General features: G+C 36.0%; 1 protein-coding gene across 2 annotated transcripts in view; it reads right to left on the bottom strand.

The window, feature by feature from the left end:
* Positions 1 to 11,947: 11,947 nt before the first annotated feature.
* C7H3orf70 (chromosome 7 C3orf70 homolog) overlaps positions 11,948 to 27,171 on the bottom strand; it is a 63,641-nt gene continuing 48,417 nt past the window's right edge. For both annotated transcript variants that reach the window (XM_072418648.1, XM_072418646.1), the window contains exon 3: positions 11,948 to 19,084. In XM_072418648.1, coding sequence (XP_072274749.1) covers positions 18,504 to 19,084 — 581 coding nt within the window. In that variant the 3' untranslated portion in view covers positions 11,948 to 18,503. The remainder of the gene's footprint in view (positions 19,085 to 27,171) is intronic.

Here is a 27,171-nt window from a genome sequence, read left to right as displayed (position 1 = left end):
GGCAGAAGTATTGCTAATAGTAAGTGTATGTCCTTTCCCTGGTAAGATCCCCCTTTTTTTTACTTTACTATATATATATTTACATATATATATATATATATATATATATATATATATATATATATATATATATATCTCAACATTCAATTCCACTATTTAGTCTTTCATCTTAGATGTTATTTACTACTACACTCATATTTTCATTTATTCACATGTCTCCCGATTCTTGCTTTGACAAGAGGTAGGACGTACTTCATTGTCGTCACTCATAGGGGCATCCACTTCCCCTTGAGTGACGTGTGTGTTGGGTTTATGCGCACTAGTATTGTCACGCATGCGCACACATAGGTGCGAATGGTCGAGGACATCACCTTCCACATGCTTTTAAGGCAACCATTACCGCTCATTTGCTCTTACATCTCACTGACCCAGATCCTACTTGACTCTAACTTTAAACCATTTGAACAAGGTACAGTTTATTGTCTGAATTTTTGCTTATCTTACCAAACTTTTAACCTTTCACATCTACTTTCCCAAAATACTTTGGACAATCTGTACCTTTCCTATCTATCCTTCCATTATATATTTTACAGCCTAATACACTATTACTTCATTTACCATTTATTATACATACAGGCATCAGTTATTGGGGCACGTATTTATCTTCAATCACACACTGGGTAAAGCTGACCAACCTAAACACGCATAACTATGATGGGGATCATGTGAGTTTTTGATTTTTTATTCATAATCTATGTATATTGTATATTATATATATATTTCATTTCTGGTCATTTGAATTGCAAATAAGGATGTTTCAGTTAACCTCTCACATAATCACATATTTTAAATATCCCTAAATTAGATCTTACTGAGCCTGGGACCCTATTATCCCACTAAGCATCTGATTTATTATGGTATACAACACAAACACTATAATGGTATTCAACCTAATATACATATACCTATCTATTTTGTACATTATGTTTTTCTGATTGCAGTTTGCCAATATACGTATGTTATATATCAATATAGGTATGTATATTATCATTCTTTCAGCACTCCACAGTGTTCCGCTCATGTGCGACCACCCCTGAGGAAACCTCTATTGGGCAAAATGCGTCAGGTAATTTCGGTCACATATAGGCAAGTTCTATAACTCTGTTTGCAGGTAGTGTACTATATGAACGTTTGTGGTCAATCCACTCATTATTCCTGCATATTGTCTAGTGCCAAATACTTTGGCAAACAATTATCTGATGCTTTTTGTTACCTTATTGTGTGAGATTTATATGTATCTATGTATCAAAATTGTATTGTATTTTGAGAATAGATCACTAATACAATATCTGTTTTGACAAAAAAACCCTCTGTCTACTTTTGCTTTATTATTTTCTATATACTTGTGTCTGGGTTGGCAAATACCCAGCCAAGGGTATCTTAAGCATATTTACTTATGTGCAAGGGAAGTTACCACTACACCCACAATATATTTTCCAATGCTCCGTTACATTCATGATTGGTAGAAAAACTCTGCTTTAAATCAGTAGTGCGTAGAGAAGTTTTTCTTGCATTAGTGATGCAGAACATTAGTCAACGCATCAATGCATTCTAACACAATAAGCATTCACATAGGGGGTGTTATTTGAACAAGCTTTTAGAGCCTATTACTCAACTGTGCTTTTTATTTGTTGTGGTACATTTTGATATATTTTATATTATGTTTCATTAATTACAGTGAAAATTTTACTAAATATTAACTTCACCAGGATTTAAACCTATTGTGCTAAAAAGCAACAAAGACGTGACCTTTACCTTATGATTCTTGTTCAACTCAGCTGAAGCAGATCAGTTTTCAAACCAATCTGGTTTATTAAGGAAAGCATTAATAAACCAATTGGTCAATTACATGAATAAAATAATTGACAGTATTAAATACCTTTGCAGTCTCCTGGATATGTATTGGATTTTAGGACATCCATTCTATTTAAATTCTGCATGATGCCACAAGGGAACTGGCAGTACACAATGGCACAGCTACATTCCATAGACACTGCTGTGCCTATTGCATAAGCCACAAATGGGTGTAAAATGACTTTTGGGCTCAACCAGTACTTAGCAAGCAGGTGAACAAGAAAGATTACAATTACTATTTATAAAAATGATAAGTGATTTCACAGCCCTATTTTACAATGTAACATTTGTCATGTAAGCTGAGCTGCGCTTTTAGGGTAGTCTATTATTAATTAGAGCAAGATGTTCTAAAATTCAAGCATGTGAATTTTACCTTAAACCTTTCCAGTCCAGTCAAATTAATAAATCAGTTCTATAAATAAGTGGAATGGAGAGTACATTGTCTTGGTTTTCTATATAGTAGCAGTGCTGTGAATGAAAGGCGTCAGTTTACATTACTGAGAATCTCTACTAAGCAAAATTGGCTGAATGATCCCAAGAGGCTTGTATATGCCCAGTAGCTTCCTGAATAATCCAGACTTTAGGTCTGCAAGGAAGTAAAAATCGATCTACCAATACTTTCCTTCTGGTTATAGTTGGATTACAGAAAAAACATGAGTGCTGAGTGCTACTGAAATAAATAAAATCATTTTGAGATGAACAAATTTTAAGACAATATCAAGAGACATTATTAGACAAAAATAATGCTTTTAACCTAAATAGGTTTTATTGAATGTGTTATTTACCATAATGATCATTATTTTTAGCCATGTTACTGTGTTGTAAGCACCCATTGCTAAAAAATGATTGTTATATGTATGTACTATCTACTACAATAATAGTATTGTCAATGGTGGAAGGAACCACAGAGTAGAGGTGTTGAATGGTAAAGATTTTTCTGTGTGATATCGCTTTTCAGTGGTTTTCTTTCAACTTTTAAAATGGTAAGAAAGTCACTTTCATGCAGATAGTAATAGGTTCTGATCCTTCATTATCACTACTGATATACACTCCCTAGCTTTTTTATTAGGTGAACCTTGCCAGTTCCGGATTGGACCTCCTTTTGATTTCAGAACTGCCACAATTCTTCATGGCATGGGTTCAACAAGGTGGTGGAAACATTCTCCATGGATTTTTGGTTTATTAAGACAATTGCATCACATAGATGCTGCAGATTTGTTAATTTTACATCCATGATTTAAGGTTTTTATTTCAAAACATCCCAAAGGTTCTCTTTAGGAGTGGGATTTGGTGATCGTGGAGGCCATATGAGTACAGTGAACACATTTTTATGGTCAAGAAACCAGTTTGAGATAATGACACGTTACCCTGCTGGAAGCAGCCATCAGAAGATGGGTATACTGAAGTTATAAAGGAGTCACTAGTACTAAGGAGTACTACAAGGAGTTCAGTAGTACTAAGGTAGACTGTGACATTTAAACAACGCTCAGATAGAGGCCTAAAATGTGCAAGAAAATATCCACATACTATTATATCTGCAGCACAGGGAAAACAGGGAAGGATGGATCCGTGCCTTTATATCATTGTGACCAAATTCTAATCCTACCAACCAAAGGTTGCAACAGCCGAGACCCATCATACTTACATGCATGGAGTTGCTGCCATGTGGTTGGGTGATTAGATATTTGCATTAGGAAGAAATTGAGCAAGTGTATCTAATAATGTTCCCTAATAGTAAAAAGAGACAGTGGTGCTTGAAAGTTTATGACAATCTGTTTTTAAATACAGTAAATATGACCTAAATCAGCTAAAAAAGTAGAGGAAGAAAACCTAGTTAAACAAATAAAACTAAAATCATATTTGGAAATGTATTTATTGAAAATAAAATATCCAATAACATCTGTTTGTGGAAAAAAAATCAGTGAAATCAGTCTGGTGTTTTCAATAATGGGTGACAATCAGGTGTGAGTAAGAGAAAGGGGGATCCAGAAAAGCCTGATCACACATACAACACATTTGTGGATGTCATTCCTGACTCAAACAAAGTATATGTCTGAGGGTCTCAGATAAGGAGGTTTTGATCACATAAAGCTGGTAAAGTTCACAAGGCCATCTCTAAAGAGTTTGGGCTTTACCAATCAACAGTCAGAGAGTATATGTACAAATGGAAAAAAATCAAGACCCAGAAGTAAAGTGGTCGACCAACAAACTCCAACTGAAAGGTGTATAATTGTCCAAGAGATTAAAAAGGAACCCAGAGTAACTTCTAAGTGAAGACCTGTCCAACATTGGCAAATGGTAATGTTCATGAGTCCACTATCAGGAGAACACTGAACAGCACTGCTCTCCTCCAAAAATGTTGCTGACCACCTACAGTTTGCTAAAGATCATGTGGACAAAACAGAAGGAAACTGTAAGAATGTTTTGTGGATGGATAAGCCGAATTAGAGCTTTTTGGCCTAAATGAGGAGCATTGCATTTGGAGAAAGAGAAACGCAACATTCCAGCATAGGAACTTTATCCCGTCTGTGAAACATGGTGGTGGGAGTGTTAGGACCAGTGTGGGATTGGTTAGGGACTGTTTTGCTGCTGCTGTGCTTGGATGGCTTGGCGTCATTGATGAAACAATGTATTCTTAACTATACTAGAGCCTTCTAAAAAAAAATGTCATGACATCTGTCTATGAACTGACTTAAAGAACAATAAAGTGAATGTTCTAGAATGGCCAAGACCTCACCTAAAGCAAGTGTTTTTTGTGAAGTAACCCACCAACGTTTGAGGGCCCAAGCAGTTCTGTATGGAGGAATGGGCTAAAAATGGAGGGATGTGCAGGACTCATCAACAATTATTGCAAATGTTTACTTGCAATTATTGATGGATAAGGCGGTCACACCAAATACTGATAACACAGTTCGCTTACTTTCAACACATACAGATATGTTATTGGATCATTTTTTTCAATTATTATTTCACCCAATAACACATTTTTGTTTCATTTGTTTACCTAGGTTTTTTTTATCTACTTTTAGGGCTTAAAAATGAATTGATGTTTTAGGCCACATTCATATAAAAATGGAGCTTGCTGCTATCTCCCCTTCCCACCACACACTACTATTGGTCCATTAAAATGATGATGATTTCTCACTGGCCAATAGAAATGCACAGGAGACAGGAAGTAAAAATTACCTTGCCCTTTTTTCATGTAAAACACATAAAGAAAGCATAAAAAACCCTAAGAAAGCACAAATGTGGGTGATAAAACCTTTATAGTGTGCTAATATATGCAAATGTCAGCGTAAAATAAATTTATTTCAATGTTATACCTATTTTAGTATTCATTCTCACATCTGTATCAGTTTCTCCATCAGAAATAGCTGCTGTCTTCTGGCAACTCTATATTATCCTTCTTATTACTTGGCTAAAACTGCAACTGTTTCTGGTAGATCTGGTTCTATTAAACATTTTCAGACATATCCTCCACTTTTTTCTGACATATTGAGACTTGACATACCTACCAGTTCTGCTTCTCCATCATCGCCAAATGTGAAATGAGACGCATGAAAGTTTTTTTCTTTATCAAAAGACCGCTGAGAACTACTAACAAAAATAGAGTTGAAAGAGCTTGGAGGTCAATGGAATTTTCCAACTAAAAAGTCAACTGAATGTTTTAGTACAAATGGACTTTAACATCTAACATCTTTAACACATAAAATACCTTTCTCATAATCCCAGTGACATTCACCATGCAGACTTGCTTGGTGTCACACAGTATTTGCGCCTAAGACAACCTGGCCAGGTTCTTTTCTGCTCTCTTTTCCACTTGAATAAGTTTAATGATTACATCTGATGGCCTTTATGCTCCTCCACATATGGAACAACACATATTACCTGTGTCCTTTACTTTCCATTCCATAATATTAGTCATCTCCTACAATGCAATGATGAAATATCTTAGTAAATCATAAATGTCAGAAATAACACAAATTATACAGACAGCAAAGTGCCCTCGTGTGCTACAGACGTTTTTTTAGTTCTGCTGTAGCTTTCTGTAGACAGATGATTAAATAATTGTCATATTATTCATTTGTAAAACTGAAAATGTTAATTTTTCCCATTGAGCATCACCAGAGATTAGATAAAAAGTTTAAAAGGTTATGAAAAGTTACCTTTAATAATTAATTCTCTGTCAGTTAATAGTTTATTGCCCTAATTCCATTCCTTGAAGTGCCATAACAGCAGGAACTTTCTGAAACCACAGGAAGATTCCATAATTATGCACTTTGCAGTTCAACCATGTTTTATGAATATGAGGGTCATGTGACCAAAGTATGCTTTTGGTTCCAGAATTGTGTAATAGCTCTGCTTGCAAAAACCCTAATTGGATTTTGATGTCAGTTTTGTATTGAAGCACAATTGTAAGTAAACATAAAATAAGTTTTCATTTTGTATAATGTGAACATAAAGAACATTGGCACCCTGACATTTAACAGGGTTATTTGATGGACTGTATTATTTTCCTAGTGCATAATATCAGATTACCTAACGCTATGGCAAGTTTTTGTTAGATGCGTGTGAGTAATATTAACATCCAAGCTGTGTGGATAATGTCTCCATTAAATGTATACATGTAATATCAGGTATTGTGACTCCACATGAACAGTTTATGAATTATTAAATGGGAGATTTGGAGTCGGCATTATCTCCCTGAGAGGTGGATTAGAGCCTGATGATATGTTATTACTGTAATGTGCTTTGTAAAATGGGGAACAGTAAAGGAAAATTAATCTCACAGATCACCAAGGTCAGATGAGGGATGGAAGCCAGTTTGTGTTTCAGTAGAAATCATACAATAACAAACCTCTAGTGTACGAGTATGAGGACAATGGCATGACGAACGATTATTCTTCAGGAACCACAATGAGTTTAAAATTGAGACAGAAGGCTGGCTATGTATGTTAAATACACATTATTGTTATTACTATTATTATCCTATTATTATACCTGTAGTGCCAACCTTACGCAGAGCTTTAGAAAGTCTATATGTTACTAACTGTTCCTTAAAAGGGTTCACAATCTAATGTCCTACTGAAGTCATACATAATTTAAACTTGGAGGGGAAGACAACTAACTGCATGCTTTTGAGATGTGGGAGGAAACTGGAATGGCCAAAACAAACACACACAATCATGGGGATTACATACAAACATTTACTTCTTTATTCTTCTTGATGAAGCTTTGCAGTATGGTGAACTACACTTCCACTTCCAATCAGTTTACCATTAGGGGTAAACAAAATTACTTTGGTAAAATTAAAATTACTAAGTTTCATCATTGTTACATTCTGTTTCTGTAGCTTATGGGCCAGTTTAAGAAACATTTGCTTGAAAACATAAAACGGATCTTATCTATTTATCTTTATTATAAGTATGTGATTTATTTTGTTTAGGGCATATTTAACATAGTTTTATTTATTTTCTGTTTTTTTTTTCTTATTTTTTGTATATTTGATCCTGTCACAAACGTGTACCAACAGTGCTCCATTAATCCTTTAAAGATACACTGTACCTGTGTGATACCTTGATACCTTGCCCAAGTGTGTTTGTAAGAGGCCACCCCAATTACACCCATCTTACCCATGCTATGCTCCCTTGGAGCATCTGCCCCCAATACAGATGCCACTGTAATGAAAGTACAAATGATCTGTGTTGGGAGGATAAGGACACTTCACAAACCAACAGTCAATGTGATGATGTCTCCTTATGGGAACTTAATTGTGTATGGTGGTGCAGGACTAGTGTTTAGATTTGTTCTGTTGATAGAGATAGTGTGTGAAACAATTTTTTCTCAGTGTTGTTCATTGGATGACCCTGCACATGTCTACCTTTTTACTGGGTATAAACAAATATTGCTATTCTTTGCTTTCTGGTTTTTGGTCGCAATGCAATGTTTTAGCTTCTTGTGGAAGCCTATGACACACAAAATGACATCATAGGCTAATAATCTAAATGCACAAAGTTGCAGATTTGTCACATAATAAAAGAGATGAACCCACAGATTTACCTCCACCACCACAAATCCATGAAAATAGAATCTGATGTTCTAGATTAGATGTAAATTATCAAAACGTTGTTTGATAATGTGCAGGTAGTCTTTTATAAATCTCAGATATTTGGGGTCTTATGTTCTTTATATGATTTTTATAATGTGTCTCATCATCAAAGCGGAACATAGAGAGCTCTTTAGGGGACTTAAATAGATGTTTGAGGATTTCTACAAGATCAGCAAGTTCTTTTCCCATTTAGTCCCATTTACATGACTGCAGTACATTTACATATATACATTAAATAGTGTTATGTGACATACTATTATGAGTTGTGTCTATCAGTTGGGGTATATGTATAAAATGTTTCCAATATTCACAGATTATTTGATTGGATTCAATCAGAAAAAGTGTAAATTTAAGGTGAAAGTTGTGTACACCTTGTGTGGACAAATTTATAACTAGACTCTTTAGCATCGATTTAAAATGCATTGAAAATGTGTTGCAGACTGAGGAATCAAAGATAGAGTTGTTCAGCAGTTCGGCAGTATGCATGTTTGGCATCAAAGATGGCATTTTAACAAAAGAAACTCATACTAACTGTGAATCATGGTGTTAGAAATGTTAGGGTTGGAATGGTTTTGCTTGGGCAGCTTGAAGTAACTGGAATGATCCCTTGCATGGGCAGCTTGATTATGTTAGACTATCTAGCTGAAAGTTAAATTTGAATCAGTATTTTACTGTAGGATTGAGCCCTAACTTAAATTCCTATTGAAATATTGAAGGGGAGTTGAAATGGAATGTTCATGCATGCAAATACACAAACATCTTCTATTGTAAACATTTTTGAGTAGAGAGTATCAGGGCTTGGTGGACAGTTATACAAAGCTCCAACAAGAAGTACATTTCCGCTAAAGAATGCTCTTACTTTTCCCACAATACACCATTATATATATTTACATTTCATTTAAAAAACAATTGTAAATTTTACTTGTTTTTTTTATTAAAGTATTTTAACTTTATCCGTAGGCTATGTTTTATTGGGGATCTAATGTTTGTAGAGAGATTTACTATATATTTGCATTGTTGTATGAAAAATAATGAAAAGCACAATTCTCATATTCTGGCATCAAGAGTAAACATTGTTGAATAAAAATAGTTGTTATATTACATTTTTTATTTAAAATAAATGAAAGCTAAGGCAGTTGACCCATACGAAGGCACTGGAGGGCCCAAGTGTCCAATCCAACCCTAATAAGGACCACACTTCGCAGAAGTGTTTTGACATGGCAGTGGGGTTTTGCCTTACTTTCTCTCCCAGTGACAAACCACAAGCACACATACAATGTAAATTTGGATATAAACCAAAGGTTTTCCACTTAAAATGCCAGAAGAAAATAAATCTGTTTATACTCAGGTCACACCCATAGATGGTGCAGTTTCCTCATCTAAAAGGTAACAAACAAATGTCTTCTACAGCAAGTTTGTTACCATACATGAGGAAATGGAGCCATCTAGTGTTGGCCAACAATAATGCACAAATAATCATTGAAGAGTGAGTGACCAATAGTACAAAATACATTAACCTATATAAAGGGAGAAAAAATATACAGTGTATATACATTTTATAAAAATACCACACCTTGGATTTTTTTATTAACATTAATTTTTTTGGCATTTCTAAGAGACACTGTCTTTAAAATTAACAGTGATGGTCACTTTTTGTGCCCTAGGTTTATACAATAATCAAAGCATTTTCCTGCATCTCCAGGTAAAAACAAGTATCTTGCTTTATATTCAGATTGGTTTATATTCAAGTACATTTAAAAAAAAAATCTGACAGCGATTGGAACCCTTTTCCGATCTTAGATGGAAAAAAGATGGTTGGTTATTTACAGTTTTGCCTGAACACAAAGTTTTAATCTCCCACACTTCTAGGGAACTAGCATGTTTCTAATGCTTAGTGGTAGCCACTGTGTGACAGCCTGGTAAATAAAGTTACTGGCCACCTGAACACATTTAATAAGCATGATGCCTTAAGGTGCTGTGCAGTAGGTAAACCAGTAGGTTCTGACACAGAAGAAAACCGAATAAAGCAATATAATAAACACAACAATAATAGTAGTAAACAGTAACAGTAAAAATGACTTGATTTTATTATAGTAATTAGAAATGCAATTTGTCAGTCAGAAATATAATGTAATGTTGAGTAACTAGGTCTACAGTAATTCTTTTCATGATCTGGAACAAAGAGATATGACTTTCCCACTGAATAACCTGTCATTTCATTATCAATTCCAAAAGCACAAACTGTTTTAATCTCTTCAGAATGTCTGTAATTTAAATATTCTGCAAGTTAATTTTGCAAGGTCACATACTGTAATGTCAATCATATGGTATGCAAGGCACAAGATCATGACAACTTATATGTTTATTGGGAGGATTCCTCATGTTTGCCCCCAGGTAACTTACGATGCTTCCTGACTGACCATGATGATCTCCACAAGTGGACAGGACATAAAATGACCATGTAGTTACCTACAGCCATACTTTACCTGATACCTGCAGGACAATTGTCCAATGATGTTTTAATGAATAAAATGTACATAGAATGAATATGAACAGCAGTATTTAATACTTCTATATCCAATTTTCTTTAGCAGATCAGTACCATGAACTGTAGTACCTGGCAGCCAAGAGTTCCTGTGAGCTAGCTGCAGTTTTATTTCTTCAGGCATAATGGACTGACAATATCAATGTTTTTTTAATCTTTCTTCAAAGATCGACTAGTCCAGAGGGAATGGCACTGCAGAAATGTCAATGAAAAGCTTTGGGATGAGGCTGATCTTATCCACCCTATCAGGTAATTTTATCTATATAGAATAATACAGCATTCCAACGACAGAAGAATAAAACAAATTCTGCATGGTGACTGAGGATGTAGATAGCAGCGAATGGTAACTAACATTGTAGTTATTTGAGTCTATGAAGAATATAACCCATTTTTATAGAGACTGCATAATTCCTAGATCACATAATAGCATCAATTTTCCAAAGAATAAAGGTGAACCCCAAGCAAACAGCTAAATACAGAGCTGACATAGATAAATGGTAGGTTTGTTACCTGCCAAGGATTTATATATATTTATTATAAATTTTTGCCTATACAAATCCTGGGAGTTACCTAGCTCTGCCACACAGCAGATACAGCCTGGTAATGATATAAAGTTCAGCACCACTGCTAGGCCACCGCCTCATTCCCTGAACAGTGAAAGAGCAGCAAGCTAAATTGAGATCATCTCTCATGAGCATTTTAGTAAAGCTTGACTGGTTCCAAGTATTGTTTTACATGAAACCGAAAGTAAGTAACATTTAACTTTCATTGCCTCACTCCTGCTTAACCTCTGAGTTTCTGGGGTATTAAACCTTAATTACTCATTATTTTTCTGAAATGACTGATATTTATTTAATTTTATGATAATGTGCAGTTGGATAATATGTGCACATTGTACCTGTTTGTATCAATTCTGTATCTTTATCTTTTTATATGATTTTTAAGTTAGTTTTGCATTTATTAAAAAAATGCTGGTTGCCTTTAAAATCCTGCTTTTTTTCTCCTTGATAAGGGTTCCTCTCTACAAGTTACATTTATTATTGGGATGTGGCAACCTTTCAAATACCCTAGCCAAAGAATTCTTTTTACCTGTTATTGTAAAAATTTCTAGCTCTGGGAAATATTCACAATAGGGAGCAAATTTATATTTTACTGCAATACAGCAAATTTTATTACACTTGATAAAATGTACACACAATTTTCTTGGCTAGATAAATACAAGTTATGTGCTTTAATTTTGCTTACATTGTGCTTCAAATTGTTTTGTTAATACTAAGTTATAAAAGAAATAAATTGTGTCATTTCAGAGAAGTTAACTTGTTTCTTGTAAGATGGGAATTGAAATCCTCTTTGGTAATTGAAGGGTTCATTTGTTGCTAACGGCTTTACGGAACTGTGCAAATATGCTGCATTTGTACTGAACAAGGTGTTTCGTATATTCAATTTGCAATGTTTTAAATTAAGTCACTGTGCTTCTAAGGGTGTGAGGGGGTGTTTTTGTGTAAATACATTATAAATTTTCCTACAAGTATAATGTGAAAACTAGTTAAAAAAAGACTCAGTTGACAGCTTTGCGTATTAATGCAGTTTCTTCTCAACCCACAATTCATTTAAATATTCTCACATCTCAAGATTCAAGACTGATGTTAAAGTGAACTTGGAATACTTTTAAATACAGCTGTAATGGTGCTGCACCAGGACAATAATGAAGTAAAGCCTAAATGCAACTTGTCACAAAATGTTGTCATACTTGATCCATGCACCTTAAAGCCACATCCAGTATTCCGCTCAATCTACTCATAGGCATTTTTACATATGCTTTATTCCTTTACGTGTTAATTCTTTTCTTAACTTCCAAATTTGGGCGGGATACTATTGTAAAATACCAATAACCCAATCCACGATCATCTGTTCTACTCGCTAGATAAGATCTTCCAATATCGCAACCTTACTGGGCACACCAAAATGGCTGTAATCTATTTTTAGCCATTTCACTTCTTCTTAGGCTGTTCTCGAATGCAAACTTTTAGATTTGTTCACAAGTTTTCCCACTTTAATTCAACACAGCCCACCAAATCACTTCATGCAGGCTATCATCTGTTCTCAGATAAACGCTGGATCAGTGATATACAGACCTAGGATCTGAGACTCATGCCCATTGTATGTGTTTTTGGTGTTTTTTTGGGGGATGCATTGGGGATATCCTGTGTTACAGTAACCATCTGATACAAATCACAGAAGTCACACAGAAGTCATTTGTCAATATAGCTTAATATTTGTACATGGGGAGATATTGAAGGCTAATAGTCTAGTGATGCTGCTTTTATCATCAACACCTATTTTGGGGTCAGATTATTAAGGCGGCATCTGTTTTTGTGACTTACTGTTCCTGGTATAGGAGGCTATGTCATTTAATGCAGCCAGCCCTCCATAATGACAAACCCAAAAAAAGGGTGGCTCTTCATACCCATGTCTTAAAGTGTGCAATGGAGAGACAATAGATCAAATGGCTTGTGTGAACAGGCATTGTGTTGAATTAGAACAGCTTTTCTTCCTATATCAGTTAAAGTGAATACAAAGGTTGAATAATGTGGCTGATAATATGTGAACTGTATTTGACCATGATAAGATAGAACTCAGAAGCATCTCAAACTGGTCATTTGTTCTGTTCTTTTAAAGGTTTCACTGGAATGATTATCAACATTGGAATCTTTCAAAGGTACGTTTAAGGCTGTGCTATTGTGATGGTTTTCAATAAGATATACAGCTACTAGCAACCCTGCCTTTTACAGAAACGTTACTGTTATATCCGATCTATGAAATGACTGCACAAGGGCCATATATTTCACAAAGTTAAGATTTTGTGCCACCCTACTGGTCTTGATTATCTGTGGAAAATCCATCGCTGAGAATTTGTTTCCACAAGAAGGGAAACTAAAATGAAAGTGTCAGGCTTTAGTACAGTACCCAGTGGTCAGAGACCCCCAGTTGTTTTATAACAAAATACAAATGAAACATCTTGAGATCTCAGAATAAACTGTGATGTATTTTTTGCAGCTACTGATTGCTCTTTCAAAAATCACTCCCTTTAATGGCAAAAATACAGCTCACACTCCTTAAATGGCCACCATGACTCCAAAAAGCTGTCACAATGGGCAGAAACACTTTCCATAATTTACTCTCTACACCCAGCCAAAAATAGAATGGCACACAGGTTAAAAACAATCTTCAAGACAAAGTATGCCGAGTACACAAACTATTGCTTACATCTGGAGCTCCCACACTGTGCCTTTCAGAGGCGGAAAACACAGCACGGTTTAACCTTCAGTCAGTAAAAGGAGATGCTATGAAAAATAAGTCCACACTGGCATAATTATTTCTTGGAGCCCGCCGAGATAAACCTGCTGTACTGACTTTGAAAGTATACAGAAAACTATTTCTCTAACCAGCTTAAGGCTGTCCATGGGGAAAACTTGTTGCAGAAAGTGTTACCAGCTGCAAGCAGTGATTAGAAAAGACATAAAGGAGGAGAAGGTGACGGTTCTCCTAAATAACAAATTGCTTGGATTGAAATGTAACATCATTTTTACAGAGAGTCTGGCTGAAATAAATGAGCTGCCTCCCTTACTGTTGAAAATATAATACACAGACTATACTGCAACAGATGAAGACAGCTGTGATAAACACTGGAAATGATCAGACGTGATAGACAGGAAAATGAAGAACAGAGGGCAATAGGGAGTAGGTGTCTCTTTTATACTTAAACACTTTATTTTACCTTACAGGCTCCTTTAGTTGTTAAACATTCAATGACTAGACTGAAATTGTGTGAACATGAAAGACTTTCAACTTTAATTCAAACCAAACTATGCATTCTAGCTTCTTTGGGAAGTTCAAAACTTCAAATGTGAAAAGAGCAAGAATGGGTGAATTTTAATAGATATTTCTTCTAACTCAAGATGAGGTTTTTAAAGTTTTGAAAAGTGTGATTAAATACGCTTAAGACCAGCACCAGAGTGCTCTTTCTACCACTGCAAGTGATTGGTCTTGTATTCTCCCCCTGTAGTTTCCAGCAACTAGTGGGTCGGCCTTCTAGGTCACTCCCACAGCTCTGCTCCTTGCCCATTGATGTTATTGTTACATCTACAATTGCCCCCCTCTTTTTGCGTTTCAGATGTAAATAACAAAGCATTTACAATGATCAAGCACTAATGCAATAACTGAAATTTCCTAATGAACTAAAAAGGGGCTGTTAGTATCTTCTAGAAAATGAACTGGAGCTCTACTATCTGTAAAATAAATAGTGGTATTTTAAAGGGAGCAAGATAAAATTATGGTCTCTGGTAAAAAATGCAGCGTACCAATGACACTGCTCACAAAGGTAATATTGGCCAATAGTAACCTAAATAGTGAGACAATTAGTATATTAGCCTTATTCAGGATGTTATATAAACACTAAATAACCCCTGATTTGTAAAACACCTTACACCATACCAGTACAGAATTTATCTATACCACTTAGGTTAAGTTTAAAGAACAATCTAGGGTTCTAATGAGGAGTAAAATGGTTGCTTTGATGAGACCATTATCAAAGATTAAAACAAACCCACATGGTGATAATCAAATACTGATTAAATCAGATGTTTATGGAACATGATTGTTATTGATATCTATAGCACCTTCAGACCTCAATAACACTCCAGATCAGGAGATTTAAGGATTTGGATTGGATGTTCTCACCCAAAAGAAAATTGTAGCCCCAAGACCGTGCAGGCATTAGGTCTACTGAGCGCAATAAATATGTTGGTTTGAGATATATAATGGTGCATGTGACAAACTACTGCCACTGAGTATTCACTTTCTGCTGTGTGCAGCTCTGGAAGCAATCACTTGGATGCCAGAGCTTGCCAGATCTCAGAACACAACTTTAAAAAACAAGGGCATCAGGTGCTTCCTGCTGGCCTCAATGTATTTCACACAAACTATGCTTACCCCTAAAGACCAGTATAAGTTATCTGGATAGCTGGTATGGAAGCATGTGCTTACCTACTTTGCTTCATTACGGCATGGTGAAGCCCTGAGAAAAATGCACAAACTATAACTCTCCTGCTTTCCACACAGCAAATTTCTGGGCTCTCAAAAGACAGTAGGGATAATCCCTTAGCCATTACAGTTAGTGTAGGCTTCTTGTTATCCAGTGCACTTATTGCTGTGCAGCAAAGTTGTTACAGATCTCAATGGGTGGTAGTCAATATGGAAAATAATTCAAAGATATTCAATCAGGTTGCACACCTGCAGTTTAAAAGTTTCAGTCCCAGGATTTGGGTCCAAACCAAGCACTAGAAGTCCTAAGTATAGAGGTTGTTCTACACAAGATTTGTGATATTCCCCTGAAGAAGCAAGTTCTCACTGTGGACCGAGTCAGGCTTTAAAAAAATGTCACCTATCAACATTTTATACCTGATTTACTAGAACTAACTTTGTAATATGGTTCTGTACTTTGTAATTTTCCAGACTTCTCTATTTTATCTTCATTGTGATGCTTTTGGGAAGTGCTTATGTTTTTAAAATACTTATTTAAAATAAACTTTTTTGTAATTTTATAATAATTTTGTACAAAATATTATACCTCAAAACTCCCTACTGTTTTTGAAAGGTTATTTCCCTTGATATACAAGGGACACCCTAATTTGGTTTATTATAATTTAGGGAGGTGGTGAAAATTTCTGGAGGCTCTTTTTTTTCTTCCCTTTTTTCAATATTTGCAACATGCAAAGGAAGCCAGGTCTGTGGTAAAACTAGTATAATGGTAATATACCACAATAAAATGCCTGTCCTCTAATTCTGGGATGTGTTCACTTACTGTTTTCCATTAATAAATTTACAGGTATATTTTGGACTACATGGACCTTTCTACCGATATGAAACAGGTAAAAGACAGATTAGTATCACACACTTCTTGTCACACTGTACTGCTAACAGTGTGTCAAATGCACAGTAACAAGACCCCCAATAAAACATGTACTACAACTAGTTCCAAACATCAGCAAAAATCAATAATAATCCTGGAAATCATCATCCACTAGTATTTCACCTGAAACTCTAAAAAACAAACATTTATTTTAAGAGCTACCAATACTGTTAAATATTAATACTAGCACTGTGGGTATTCTGCACTACAGTTCATAATAAATGAAGAGAATATTTAGCCATCCAAGCTCATACAAAGTATTGTAAAGGTTTCATTCCATGGCCTTCCCACTAAATTATGATGCGACCACCTATGGTTTGCTATTTCTCTTTGAAGATGAGCTGCCTTAAAGGTCAGTGTAACCTAACTGCATCATAATTGACTCTGCTTGTGCTCATCTATTCAGTAATTGCAGAATAAGGATGAAGGGAGAGAGAGGGAGCAGGTGTCTAGTCTATTTATCCGGACAGAGCCGAGATGTGAGACAATTCAGTTTGAAATGGGTTATCGAAAGCAGTGTTAACAGAATAAATAAATGCAGTCAATGTCTTTTTATCATAAGCTAAACACTGATTAAAAACAGCCAATATATTGATTCAAAGTTATGCAGCTTCATGACTGAGGAGGCAAGCTATATATTGTATGGTGGACTTCAATTGAGCTAATGAAGAATATACGGTAAGGTCACTGTAGTAAATATGACTATACCCAAAATGATAAAATTGGTTTTCAAGTATCAGATTCCATATTGTTTCTCTACCTATTTGGACGGCAATGTTCAAAGAGGGCTAGTGAAAAGTTATGTTAAAAGCTTTTTTCCTATGCACTTTTTCAGCACCAAAAACAGTAACAGCAGCAACAGGGCATTTTGGAATCAACTTCTTAATCATGGGAAAATAAATAATGAAGTAAACTATTACTAGAATAGGAATATGGGTTAGAATGATGATGCAGCTTCTGGGAGCATCCAAAACCCTCACTGTTACTATATGAATGACCCTGTAAGCGAAGCCCATAGCACCAGAAGTTCATTGAGTCAAAGCCATGCCTATAGCAGCATTAATCTTTGATCAATGAAAATCAGAGAGATTCTCAAAGAGCTATGAGCCTTATTATGAGCAACATGCTTAATGCAACATAGAAAACAAAGCATCATAGTACGGGCTTCAAGTAAGGCTTGCTGGGGAGAATACAAATACATTGCACTCACTAATGCTTTAAACTTGTGATTGAAGCATAGTTTCTGTGAACGTCTAGTGACATATTCTGTATGTACATAGCTTTGCATTCTGGCCTCTATGCAGGAATACGGAGTATTGTGCCATACAATTGTTAAAATTTGCAAACTGTTCTTCTTGGGATAGTTGTGGAATGTGAGACATCAAATACTAACAGTGATACTTCAGTCAAATGAAGCTCACCAGACAGCTGAGTAATACGACAATGCTATACATAACTGTTTTTATATTCATTGCAGCATATTCTATAAAAAGGCCCCATGTTGTGACCAGCACATACACATATTATGATGGTTCTGTTGGTACATACTGTGAATGATTCTTTAGGTTCTCTTTAGAAGTTAACCATACATAATCCATACTTCCTTAGGCATCTCATGATATACAGAGATTTGTCTGATCATTGTTCAATAATACCCTGTAGATTGCATCTTCTGAGAACGTAAACCAGTCAGCAACTGGATACACACAATGGAATATGCCTTAATGAATATAAAACGTACTCTTATGCAAGATATTGAAAGACTGCTGACTGGCTTTAACTATATTTAAACTTTTAATTACCCAAGGTACATGGGATAGCTGACCCAAAAACTGATTACACATTTTTGGAGACAACGATATTTGTAGGTAAGTGTGCAATATGACTGTATTGCTCTGTCCATTGGCAGCTATCCACTGCCAATATGTGCTTAACAAATGATCTCTGACGTCCTTCCATTCAAGTTAGACTGTGGTCTCTATAGTTTCTATGATTTCCAGGTCAGTCTTGGAAGGAGACACCAATGGAGAAGGCTCCTGACCCCAGCAACCTTCGGGACTGCAGTCCTCTTCTGAACTGAGTTCTGCTCCTTCTTCTGTGTCCTCATCACAGGACTCCAAGTAGGGTACTCCTACTGCATTAATCCCAGAATCCTCAGAGTTGGACGGAGAGGAGCAATGATCTATTTTTGGTCCTTCCATGGTGTCTTTTGGTGTGTAAACTTCCTGCAGAAATTCTCTTTCAGGCCTTGACCTGACACATGGCTGTGCAGGAGGTGGTGGTGGCAGTGGCTGTTGGCGTTGCACATAGCACATCTTTCCGTTGATACACTTTACCTGATAATTATCCAGGAAGAGGTCAGAAATTGTACAGTAGCGTGGAGATTCCGGAATGAATGGCGGTTGGAAGGAAGAAGCTACCTTAAGGAATTGCTCGGCCAGCGAGACAGAAATCTGGATTGTGTTGGTCTGTTCTTGTGGCTCCACTGGGATTTGTGTGCTTGGAAGCTGCTCAACTGGTGTCATAGGCTGGTATACATATTTGCCTTAAATGGAAAGAGCAAAAAATCTGTCAGTGGGTACATTTGCACAGAACCATAATTTAAAATAACATACAATACTAAGTAATATGTTTACACATTGCATTTTTTTTTTGCAAAACATTGAACATTGGTTTGCTAAATTTACTTTTACTTCGATCAGTACTTCAAAAAAAATGCAAAAATTAATTTTCCTTACTTTATGGTCAGATAATTCATAAATAATTTAGGTTACCTTTTTTAAAATTTTCCCCTAAAAACATAAAGTGGAAATGTATTTGAACTTCTTTTTACATTTAGCATTGCATTTCTGCTGATACAAAGCAGAAAGCCTATTGAGTTATCTGAGTAGTGATTCAATTCCTTATCAGGTGGCCCAGCATTAGGTTTAAATCAAGGGGAACTGCAAGGCAAACCGCTCCTCTGTGATGAAGTTTTAGCTAACCCCAGGTACTCTGTGAATGATTTTTCATATTAAATGTAAACCAAAGGTTATATACATGTAATGTCTTGACAGCATCTATAGTAGCTCAGATGATGCATACCACAAGATGCCAATCCCACATCTTGGCAGCGCTGTTAAAATGATATGATTGGTAGTATTTCAGAGAATAAAGAAATAAAGCTTTAGAACTATTAAAGCATAAAGAATATATTTTTCAGAAAGCAAGTCAAATCTCTACTATCTTACCTCCTACCAGCTTCACTGCTATACAACATTTCCATTTGTGTCAAAAAGCATTTCTCTCATTTTTCTCAACAGCTGCTACATCAATATAGAACACATTAGTGTTGAAAAGCAGTGGCAGCAGCGACTCTACAAGAGAGCAATGTTTTTCACTCACAAAGCTTAATGGGATTGCTACTGAGCGCACAAGAACAGAATTCAACCCTGATATAGGAAAGGGGGTATAGGGATGTTTGTACATGCTGGCATGTGTTATTATCTTTTTTATTTATATATATATATATATATATATATATTATATATATATTTAAGAGGTGCATGGGTTCTGTGCCTTGAAAAAAGGAGAACACAACTGTTTCATTTTCTCACCTGTATACTAAATGTTTTTAAATAAATACAATAAACTTGGATTTGAAATTATATTGTTCTGCTATCAGAAAGCTTACAGCTATACACTGGCTTCTATAGCACCCAACAATCACGAACTGTTCCCAGTTAGAAAAATTATTTTTAAAGGGTGCTGCAGCTTAGTTTTTATATCCTAGTGATAGAGTCACTTAAAAATAAAAATCAGCAACCCAATTAAGGTGTGTGTTTAAAAGTGAACTTGCAATCTTTGTGTTGCAGTAATCAGTAATCCTTGTGGCCCTGGCCAGTGCAGCAAAGCCTTTCTAGCGGAAAAACCACCTCTGGCGTTTTATCCCTGTGTGCACACCTTGCATTTCTATTTTTTCTATAGATTGGACTTTATACAGGAATTATATCCACTTGATACAGTGGACTTTATACAGGAATTATATCCACCTACAATACATGTGTTTTTCAATGCTATTCCAAAAGCAGGGCCATGTATGCCCTCATTACAATTTCCATTGTTAAAAAACTATATCTCATACACAACCATTTTGTAATTAAAACCACAAATAAAGAAGTTGCTATAACACTCAGTCCTGTCGCAGTGTATTAAAGTCTACTTTCTCTTTGAAATTATTCAGTTTCATATATTTTGGCTTTCTGTAATATTTGTAAAGTCTGTTGTACATGAGAAGAAGCCATTACCTAAATAAACACAGTTTCTTCAAAAGACACCTTACAGACAAAACAACTTGAGAAATTCACCGGGGACTGCAGACATTAGTGTAAAAAGACACTTCAGAAGTAATTACTTGGATAAAAGAACATCTAGTTATAGTCTGATTAGCGTTCCACAGAAGTGCCACTGATTAACCCTTTTCTTCAGTAGAATAAAGAAGTTGTAATAAAACTTTATAATAAAAAGCATTTTGCTGAATCACAGGTTTGTTTTACACCCTAATTAAAGGTAGTAATATGCTTAAAAATAGGAAACTGTACAGTTTTACTACAGCAAGAGAATTCTTTGTTCCCATGGGTGAAATTGGAAAAAACTACTAAGGTTTGTAAAAGAAAATTACCACTGTACCAGAAAAGGTGAAAATAAAACTATTCAATGATGATGCTGCTTTTTCACCTGTCAAAACATTAGTCTCATACATCTGAAGCCAATTCAAGAGCCAGGCAACAGGGATTCTTAAAGAAAAGGTCAACAATGCCAACCTACATGTTTTTATGGTTTTCTATAGATTTGTATCAATGATTCACCACTCTCAAGAAAGGTGCATAGTGTTACTCTCTACCTACATTAAACAACCAACAAATGAGGATTTTATTTTTAAGCCATAATCTATTCATCTCAATCTTAACTTCCCTGGCACACACACAAGACCAGCACCACTGCTAATCTATGTGAGAGCTTCATTCTGTCTTCAGTGGTGTAAAACCCTCTGAACTGACAATTACTTTTCTCCAATCAACAATGCCCAACCACCCACCACCACCACTCAGAGACTAAAAATCCCCCTCCAGAAATGATGTTAAAAACGCAGCTTTTGTCTACTTCCATCCATCCCTATTGAACTAATATGCTGTCCCCCAGAGATTGGCAAATGCTCTGTCATGCAGCTGAGTGCATTTAGGTGCAGTCATTTCTCCTCCAGAGGATAAGCAGCCTTCAGAAGTTGCTTGCCACTTTCAGGAACAGCACAGCCACATGCAAATGTGTGCACAAAATTCCCAAGTGGTTCTGAACCATTCTCAGTTTTCACAGTTGAGCCTGTGGAAGAATGCAATTAACTACAGGTCTAAAATGCCCTAAGTGTTGCAGATTGAGCAGAGAGGCTGTGATGGAGATGGCAATTATTCATCATAAAATACTCAAAACTAGTCAATTTTAGTTTTGGGTGATGGTTGATATGAAGGCTTGGGTGTAAAATTGTGCTACTCTTTACAATCCTAGTGACAATTCTGCCACTAATCAATGGAATATAAATGTCTACCCCAACAGTTTTCACAGGGACACTTCAGATACCTGTGATATGCACTGTATCGGGAAGGAGCATTACTTGCTGGTATTTATCCTTGATTGCAAGACATTTAGTACACTGCATAATAACAGATTTGATTGCCCCTTGGCCTCATTTAAAGACCCCACCTATTCCACATTTTACATTAAAACCCAACAAAGCCCAAAACAAAACAAGGCAAATTCTTAAAGCAATAATGTTGAAAAGTAGAAATTATAGGTATTACTTATAAAACCCTTTGTGCACCAAACCACAGATTGAGGTCCTATAATTACACATCACGTACATAAGTCTTGCCTACTCATGTGGACACACAGTTTCCACTGTGATTGAGGGGTTCTAGGAAATGCATTCTGGTGTCTATTGTATTTTGTGTATAGTGTATCACATCCAATGGACCCAACACTGTCTGAATTCAGAGGCAGGAGGAAATGCAGCATTCAGGCATCTATTCTCCACTTTACTTCTACACTCCTCTGTACTCTTAACAACCTCAATGCTGTAAACATTTGCCCTGTACAAGTATGCTTTTAGCTGGTCTTTAAATATTGGCTGATGAAATTATCCACAGCAGGATAAATCTGATGCAATTTCTTATTATTGCTAGGACTGAAAATGTCTCCTGAACAAGAGAAGAAATGTATATACAAAAAATGCCAATCATATTAAATGCTTCATCAATAAGCACGCTCCAATGAACACACAGAATTGTAGGTGACAATTAGTAAAATGTGCACTTTTTATGTCTTTAAAAATGAAAAGAAAAACCTCTAGAAAGCTCAATGCATTTCAAAGCAAGAATATTCCGAAGAAATTGTTGCTCACAAAAGCTTTAACAACTCGTGTATGTTACGAGTACTTTAATGTGGAACTTGCAACATTTTGCCTAATTATAATAATTATATTTCTCCCATAATGTATTTCTCCTTGTTGATGTGCATGACAAATTTTAAATATTGACATGCATTATATATAAATAAAATCAAAGAGAATTAAACGGACTGTAACATACACAGTATATAGTACAATATACCCACAAAGGCTATTGTTTGTCCGCAAGATCCTCTGAATCATCTGAAGATATCATGCAAGCACATCAGCAAAAAAATGCTGTAAAACATATTTGATGGTTAAGCCCTGTTTATTTAGCACTTTGTGGGTATATTGTACTATATAATGTGAGAGTATGTGTGAACTGCAGGTAAAATGCACATTTCAATAGTTCCAATTGATCTCAGAAATACACTAAAATTATGCTATTGTCACAAGACAAAGTCCACTAACACAGGCCATAAGCCACTGGAGGTCTACAGGCACTAATTACCACCTTTGTAAAAATCAAGGTATGACTTATATCCTTTCCCATTATCCAGCTACTTTCTTTTTGCTGATAGTACCATCCAATGCATGTGTTGCACTGAATGAATATGCTCTAATGTAATAGCTTAGGGGACAGAATATTACCAGCTGCGTTGTTTGCAGATTCTGGAGTCAGTCCAAAAGATTCTCATGTGCAAAGCCCTTTGAATGCCCTGGCTCACTGTTCCTCCATCACTTTGCTGCCCCTCCCAGATACAAGCATGGAGACACCTCTGTGCCATGACACAAGAGATGCCATGTGGAGCCTTAACAGCATTCACAAATGATGATTTAGCCTAGTAATCAGGATTCTCACTGATGACAAAGAGAAGAATGAGTTTGCTGTAATAAACTTGGCCAGTGTGCGTCTATTATAATAAAGTGCAAAATGCAATTGGAATCCTAAGTCATTTGTAGAAAGACAGACACCAGAGTTGCTTCATGGACCAGGGAATCCATACTGTAATGGATATAGATTATCCTAATTCCCATTTTTAAAAAAAGGCAAACTCTTTGCAAACTCTCCAAGAACTCCCCTTGGGAATTCTTACCATGGTTATACAAACGTACCAGTTTTGAAGACTTTGTGTAAAGACGGTTTCAATTCAGAACATAAAACCTTAAGCTGCAGGGTGCAGTTGGCAAGGTAATTGAATTCTCATGAATAAACATTGTGTACTGGCAGATTAATGTAGTTGTAATGACGGGGTTATTATGATGACGAGGAGATTGCGTATTAAAATAATGAATAGAATGGGGAGGATGAAAGGGAAGATCAAAAAATGGAGGCTGTAAAATTGCTTTAAGTAGGCAGGCACACGTGCGCTTCCAAATCACAAATGATAAATAGTGCTGCCAAAGAAAAGACCTATTAGTAGTCCGGAATCCTGGCTGTGTATGCAATTTGCTAATCCCTGTTAGGTACCAGACAACCTGACATCTGAATGTCAACATAAAAACATCAATTATCAAATACAAAAAAGAGAAAAACACTGGGGTTTAAAATAAAAGTCTACATTTTTTTATTATCTCTATAAAAAAAACTGTATGTAGAGGCAATGGATTATAAATATTAACTAATGAAACCCAACAAAACATTACATACAATTTAATCTAACACAACAATAGTCACAATCGCCAACAGGCAATTATTTACCGTAATGAAATTTTGGAGTAATCTTTGGAAGGTTCGGGGGGTTACCTGTTTACTGATGGATTTGGGGTATTGAATGTGTATAGACTGTGTCAAACACCACAAAGAAAATGCTTTTATTTTTAATGAAGAAGCACATTTGCAGCACTTATCTTTTTTGTCTCTGCAATGTGTTTAAATAATTCTTTTAGTACTGATTCTTGTGATTGATATTTGGTATCCAGCGGTGTGTTAGTATGTTCCTGCAGCAGCTGCTTCCCGTCACCACTACAAAGTACTATTGGAGAAGGGTGATGAGGTTGCCATGTATTTCCTAAAACACAAGCCCTTCCTCTCACCATACCATATAGCAGTTCTCTGCTGCAGTATAAATACATTTATGAGGGCTGCAAACCAGATGCCTACAATTCCTGGTTGCAGGTATTCCTTACACCTGAGGGATTTAGGAATGCTTCAAGGACAAGTACAGATAAAGATGTGTACTGTAATGAATCTCTGAATGCATGATGCAGCTGCAGAGTAATCTGAGAAGGAACATCAATAGCTTTTGCTGAGTCCACTGATTACACAGCAGAAGGAAGCATTAGAAAGGAGCACCTGACAATTCTCAGCGTCTCGATGCTATACATAATTATTCAAAATGCCAGAGCCCATAAAACCTGTGATCTATAGCTAATGGCAATTTTGGCCCTGGAAAGAAAAGTGACTTTGTCAGCTTTGTAAAATGTCGAACATTCACAAACTCTTTCACTGGGGACAATATATCTGAAAACCTTCTTAGGTTTTTACAGGGATGTTCCAAAAAAAAGTAAATTTAAAACACAAATAGCAGAACCCTCATCTCTCTTCTTTTTAGTAACCTCAAAGTCAATCCGATGAGAAATCATAAATCATATCCAAATACATAAATTATGATTATGCTGATTAGGTCTGAAGTCCCAGCCCTGGAGGGAACACTACAAACCCGTTATAGTGAATTCATGGAATGTTTGCTACTTATTCTGAACAAGGTGAGGCATGTGATAAATGTTATTACTGTGTTGTTGGTATCCATAGTTGGGTCACTAATCCAGTGAAACACGAGTTATTCTACAACTATAGGAAGGCAAAGGAAGCCAATGCAAACTCCATGCAAATAGTGTCATAGCCAAGAATAAAATCTGGGACCTCGGAGATGCAAGGGTGGCTTGCTAGTTATTCAGCCACCATACCACCCAAATGAAAGCATTCTTTGAAGTTGATGTAATCCCAACCCGGATGACATATTATTAGTTGAAGCACTATGTATAGTAAACCATTGATTTTTTTTTCCTATCATACTTGTGTTAACCATTTTCCCCCTTTTCCTCCAGTACTGCTAGGATGCAGGGACAGAAGGTGGCGTTTCTGGCGCACAGTATAGGAAGCCGTACACTTTCTTAACTTGAAGGATGGAGCATGTGCAGATGCCACTGTAACACATAAACCAGACAATCATTTGCAATGGATCTCACAACAGGGAACTGCTGCTGACTGGCAGGATTACTAGGTATTTTAAGGCCAATGTGAATCGTAATAGGGAAAAATATGTTTGCTTATCAGTTATAGTTTCAGAGCATTTGATTATTTAATAAATTTTTGGGTTTACTGACACTTTAAAAAATAAGGCCACCCAAAACTGACGCTTCATATTCACACATTAGGGTGCCTACCAACCCAGAAAGCCAGTGTCTGGTGGTTTATGCCAAGAAAAACATTTTGTATGTGCCAATGTCTGAGCCCTATGAGATGTAGCAGCCGTACAATGAAGATGTGAAGAATGACATCCAGTCATGTTTTTGGGTCACTGATGTGCAAATCTTATTGATATATATTCATACACACCAGAATACTTTACATAAATGCATGCATTTGAATAAATTAAAAATTTAAATAGATGTGAATCTGAATTTATTATCATTTTCCTTAGAGATGACACTACCTCCTTTTATAGCTTGAACCAATTAGCACAAAATGTCTACATAAAGTGGCACTTATATTCTGCGGACAGTGATAACACTTCATAATATGTAGCTCTGGGTATTTCTAGATATACTAATCTATACTTCTCTGCACTGTTCTCTTAATTAGACATTCTTAACTGCAAGTTACAGAAAGATGAACAAAAAAGGTCAGCTGGCCTATGAAACATTTAAACCACACGTGTTACCTTTTCAAGCTGACATATTTAGGGCCCCCACACATTATTTAAAGTAGTTAGCTGTGCCTTAGCATTCTTCTGTATGATTTCTTTATATTATGAAAAAAATGTGGTGATTTAAAGGACAAGTAACTAACCTTGGCAAGCATAGTCATACTCTGCCCTTTACATCTGGTACGAATTATACCATTAAAGGTTCATCTTTAGACAAGGGCATTTCATAATATAAAACAACCCTATTCCCCCAGACAGGGAATGGTAATCCTATTTAACTCTTTTGCTGCATGTCACTACACTTTTCATCTGACTGGACCTCGATGTCCTGCATCACGT

The sequence above is a fragment of the Pyxicephalus adspersus genome, chromosome 7 (assembly GCF_032062135.1).
Source record: "Pyxicephalus adspersus chromosome 7, UCB_Pads_2.0, whole genome shotgun sequence".
Classification (NCBI taxonomy): domain Eukaryota; kingdom Metazoa; phylum Chordata; class Amphibia; order Anura; family Pyxicephalidae; genus Pyxicephalus; species Pyxicephalus adspersus.
The sequence above is the reverse complement of the archived record's forward strand: the minus strand, read 5'-3'. Positions and strand labels throughout refer to the sequence as shown.